The 5,215-nt window shown below is 49.5% G+C and overlaps 1 protein-coding gene across 1 annotated transcript; it reads right to left on the reverse strand.

Annotated features, from left to right (window-relative positions):
- Positions 1–443: 443 nt before the first annotated feature.
- LOC119398572 (putative nuclease HARBI1) lies at positions 444–4,964 on the reverse strand. Its single transcript, XM_037665409.1, has 4 exons — positions 4,795–4,964; positions 1,232–1,793; positions 853–1,067; positions 444–771 (listed from the first exon to the last, which is right to left on the reverse strand). The coding sequence occupies exons 1-4, from the start codon at positions 4,962–4,964 to the stop codon at positions 444–446; spliced, it is 1,275 nt and encodes a 424-aa protein (XP_037521337.1).
- Between the last annotated feature and the right edge of the window lie 251 nt (positions 4,965–5,215).

Below are 5,215 nucleotides of genomic sequence, written 5' to 3' on the forward strand. Positions count from 1 at the left end.
CGTCCCCATGGCCAAGTACAGGATGCTGCAATGAGCAAACCGTGCTATGGCGGTGGTGCAAGCTTATCAGAAGCTGCAGCTGGAGCACCCACAACTTCCGGAGCCGCTTCAGCTGCAACTGCCAGCGCCGCTGTGCCAGCTGGCACGAAACGCACTTCAACCAGCGGCAGCCAGAGGCAAACGGCTGTCTCAATCGAACTGGGTGCCCGCCTGGACGCCATCAAAGAGGACCGCGAGCAAAAGAAACGAGAGCATTTATTGAGGTTGAAGTTCATGCGGATCGAGCACAAACAAAAAAGAGCGCAACACAGTGAGGCAATGGAGCTTTTTCGGTCAAAAATAGCGAATCAGAAGGCCAAGGCACAAATGCTAAAGCTTCAGCTAGACATTATTAAAAAACAGTATGAATAAAGTCACATCCCTGTTATGTTGTTTCATTTCGTTTAAGTGAAATACTCCGCGACTATGCGCTCCCTCATCCTGAATCCGCCTGCTGTGTCTGGCACAAGTGGCATGGCTGCTGGTGGTGGCGGAACAGATGAGATGGTAGCCGGTGAACTGCTGTCATGAATGACCTGGCTTTGTGGTGGAGGTGGGATGGGTTCTCTCAGGAGGTGGCCGAAGTTGTGCAGTGCGGCACAAGCTGTTATGATGATGGGAACTGATGATGTTTTTATCTGAAGTGTCATGTCGAGGCATGGAAACCTTCGCTTCCACACTCCAAACGCCCTCTCGACACTGCAGCGAGTCCGTGAGAGAGACTTGTTGTACCTAAACAAAGCATTTGTTTAGCATTTTAGGCATTTGTATACACAATAGTATTGCTCCACGATTGCTCCAACTTGACTTCACCTGTGCTTAGGGCTGTCTTTCGTCCCTGTGTCCCTAAATGGTGTCATCAGGTAGGATCTGCAGGGATACCCCTTGTCGCCAAGTAGGATGCCAGGCACAGTTCCTCTCTCATACTTTACTCTCGCCGAACTATTGTCAAATATCCGGCTGTCGTGAGCTGAACCCGGCCAGCTGGCCACCAAATAAAAAAATTGAAGCTGAGGCCCTGTGATTGCCTGCAATAGGAAGCAATCTTTTTTCGCTCTGAAATAGATATAATGCTCATGAAAACTGGTACAAATTTATGTTATGCATACAACGTCGCACTGCTACTTTTATAAACATGATAATCATTCGAGTATTTCCCTAATTTACGTCAACGGGAGAGCCATAAACATACCTGGACATTGATTGAGAAGTAGCCCTTGCGATTCCGAAAGGCCTCCGCGTCTTCTCCACCGGGATTTTTCATGGGCACATGAGTGCAGTCTATGCAGCCGCTCACACCAGGGAAACGCGCCATGGCATAAAATTCCTCCATTACCACGGCTGCTTCACTGGCGTTGGGCAACCTCACAAGCTGCGGGAACAATGCATCGGCTATCATTCTTGATATGCGTGCGTTGATGCGTGACACGCTTGCCTGAGACACATTAACAAGGTCTCCGGTAACAATTTGAAAGGTTCCGGCGCCGTAGAATCGCAGCGTGATGAGCAGCTGGAGCAGTGGCGGCACGGGGTGACCACGTTCGTTGTCCTTTGGGTGCAGCGGCAGCATTTCCAGCAGGCGTATCACTGCTCGCTTGGAAAAGCGGTACCGTGACAGGAATTCCGCGTCGTTGTATGCCTCTATAGGATTCTGCCGATCCCTCAGAACTGGCCGTAACGGCGGCGCGTAGCGATACGCTTCATCCTGTATAATTTCCTCCACCCGGCCAGCAAAATCCACGAAGTCGGCGAGACTGTTGAATAGTCAGCCATTTTGTTTGATCAGAAAACCAGCGAAAGTTGCACGATAAGTTACACTTATGAAAGTATGAGGAAAGTATAAGTTTGAGTTAAGTGCGGGGAAAGTTTCAAAAACCACACTTAAGGAGCACTTATGAAAGTACCACTTTTCTGGGTAAGTATGGCTCCTGGAAACGAGGCTACAGAAGTTTTCACACTTGTTTCATTAAATAAAGCACCAATAAACTACTGTAACTTTCGCGGAACACTGCCCGTAAATGTTCTAGTCTTTATAAAGGTACTTTTCGTAAGAGGCGGAATAAATTATTTCTCGCTTTTGTCGGTTTTAAGCCTTCGGCTAGACACAACAAGCAGCCGCCACTCAGCGGCCTTCGCTATAAAGTGGTCATCACAACTCGCGCTTATTTTGTCGTCTACAAGTTTGTTTACTGTGCTGAGATATCGCATGTAATACGAGCGGTTCTTTTGCGACCATACGTGCGTTTTGCTCCTTGGATTTTTTTTCTGCTTTTCAGCGTTTGGCGTTCTTCTGTAACTTATTTTATTTTCAGAGCGCCCGCGAGCGTTCCCTTCTTTCTTAATAACGGGAGTGTTTTCATGTGAAAGGAACCAATAATTAAAAAAATAACAGGTGAGGTCGTTCACTTGCTCCGTTGCACAGTTTATTCGGGCGTCCACAGCTGTTCTGCAGACGGAAGCTGCCAATGTATGTGGTTGGGCGACCCCAGCATCTCTACGGACGCGAACTGCCATCAAAGCCCGCGTCTGCCAAGCTGCTGCGGACGCCTGGCTAAAACTGTTTGATGAAGCAAGCGAAACAACCTCAGCTCTCAAATATATTTCACGTATGTCATCAGCATGCAGTGGCGGAACCGATTGACCGCGTTTGTTGTCCTTTATGCCCAGCGGCAGCATTTGTAACAGGTGTAGCACCACCAGCCTGGAAAAGCGATTGCGACAGGAATTCCGCGTCGTTATACACCTCGATGGGATTGTGCCGATCCCTGAGAACTTGGCGTAACGGCGGCGCGTAACGATATGCTTCATCCTGCGTAATTTCTTCCACACGGCCAGCATCAGAGCCGTATATTCCCTTTGGGAGAGTTCGGCGCTCTTTTGATCTCGCCGCCAGTCTGGCAACAGCGCGCTTCCGCGCCGCCGACGCCATTTCGTGCCGAGGTTTCTCGTGATGCTGTACCCGTGACGTCGCTGTCGGCATTTATGCTTCCTCTGTGACCGACCTGGTGTGTCTTTGCTGCTGTTCGTGCACGTGTCGGCTGCGTGGAACATCGTGGACCTACACGGACGTCGCAATGGGGGCTTGCAGCGCAGTAGCCCGCGGCGGCGGGAGTTGGCGACGCTAGGTTTGTCACGTTACGTTGACGCGAAAACAGAGCACTCTATACTCCCACTTGCGCGACGCACTACGTCGCCTTGACGCATGCGCAATTGAGCGCACTTGGCGTCCCTTCTTCACGTAGAGACACAGACGCACTTCAGTCTGGATAACGTCGCCGGCGTGGAATGCAGCATGTCGCATCTCGCGCCGGCTGCAGCCGCGGCGCGTTGACGGATGCTGGGCGCGTCAGTCGCATCGCGCGTTGGCCTATAGAGTGCTGCACGTTTGTTAGCGTAGCGTCACTGTGCCGAGCGTGCGCGCGCGTCGACGTTACGCTGCAGTATATCAGCCCCTTAACTCGCTGAAGAAAGGATTCGCCAGAGACGGAGCGTTGCGGGCGCACGCCAACGCGAGCTTACAGTGCCGCGGCACAAAATGGCTGGCGGACAGCGCCGCCGCTAAATTTGGATGGTTGGTTGGCTCCGCCCCTCCGCCGAACTCTCCGAAGGAATATACGGCTCTGGCCAGCATAATCGGTGAAGTAGGCGACACAGCCGTAGTGGTCGGCCATGTTGTTTGACGAAAAAACAGCTAAAGTAGCACTTAAGGTAGCCAGTAGCTGTACTTTACTTTCCGGTACTTAAGTGCTGATTTAAGTTTACCTTAAGTACAAGATTAGTCTGTGAAACGCGTTAAGTGCCGATTGGTTACTTAAGTCATAAGTTGAGGATAACTTTTTAAGGTAGCAAGTAACTGTACTTTACTTTCCGGTACTTAAGTGGCGATTTAAGTTTCACTTAAGTACAAGATTGGTCTGTGAAACGCGTTAAGTGCCGATCGGTTACTTAAGTCATAAGTTAAGGATAAGTTTCGTTTGTGAATACGGGCCCAAGTAATACAAGCTTCCTATCCAAACTTAAGTGATCTTTTAACTTCGAAAAAAATAGCGTGCGTTCCTTACAAGAGGTCGATGCATAAATACACACAATACGCCACTGGTATTCATTTAAAACAAAATCACAAAAAACTAATCTACCAGACGGGCATGAGAAGGTGTTTTGCACAGCAAGACCCGGTAACTTCTTAATGAACAAGACACAGCCTGCAGACGTTCCTATGGCATGGCTTACAATCAAGGAGGTTTAAAAAAATTCTGGAGTGGAAGCTCTCGCAACGCCTTGCCAGAACAAGTGAAGCCAGCTTTTGCCCATTAAAGAACTCGGAAACATGCTCTTTTCTGGTGGTGCCTACTAAGAGATTAAATGGCTTTGATCTGTTAGTATAAAGACTACGTTAATTATAAAATAAAAGATAGTTGTTGCCGACAAAAGTAACCCGTCGAGTGGAGTATTGGCGACTGATCTCCAATAAAATTTGCCATGACTTTGAGGCTTACTGATGAAAACTAGTAACACAAAGACACGCTTGGAGCAGTATCTGACCCGTAAAAGTTGCTATATTAAACTCGTCTGGCGTGCGTGGAAAACGCTCGCTTTCCTTCGTCAAACGCCGATGTTTTATCGTGCCCCTACTAAGATGGCGGCCGCAGCCGCCATCTTGTGGTGGGCACGGCTTCACTCTTGCGCAATAATCGCCGCTCCAGCAAATTTTTTTTAACCTCCTTGCTTACAATGGCATAGTAACGTGCCGTAAACCTTAGCATCATGTCCCGGGTCTCCTCGTCACCGTCTACTTTTGTTTCTTGTACAGCTAGTACATCCAGATCGTGATCCACCAGTAGCCTATACACTTGACTCTGCTTCCGCTTGGCAGCCAGACCTCTAACATTTAGTGTTGCCAATCTTAGAGTCGGTATAAAAGCCATGGCTACCTAGTGAAGAAGTTACCCGGAGCATGATGCTTACCTTCACCGTCTAGCACGTAGCTAGACGTCTCCGGAGCCTCCAGGTGGACCTGTGCCACTGGAGGGTGGTGGCGTCTTGTGTTTCTCCACAGTCTGGTTGGGACGGAGTCTTATGCTGCTGCGTCTGAATGAAGACGCCTTCGTAGGAGGCCCATCCGCATGCTTTCCACTCGACGCCTCGCTCCCTCCTGCAGACTGTTCGTGGGGTCTTT

Source organism: Rhipicephalus sanguineus, chromosome 7, assembly GCF_013339695.2.
Source record: "Rhipicephalus sanguineus isolate Rsan-2018 chromosome 7, BIME_Rsan_1.4, whole genome shotgun sequence".
Classification (NCBI taxonomy): domain Eukaryota; kingdom Metazoa; phylum Arthropoda; class Arachnida; order Ixodida; family Ixodidae; genus Rhipicephalus; species Rhipicephalus sanguineus.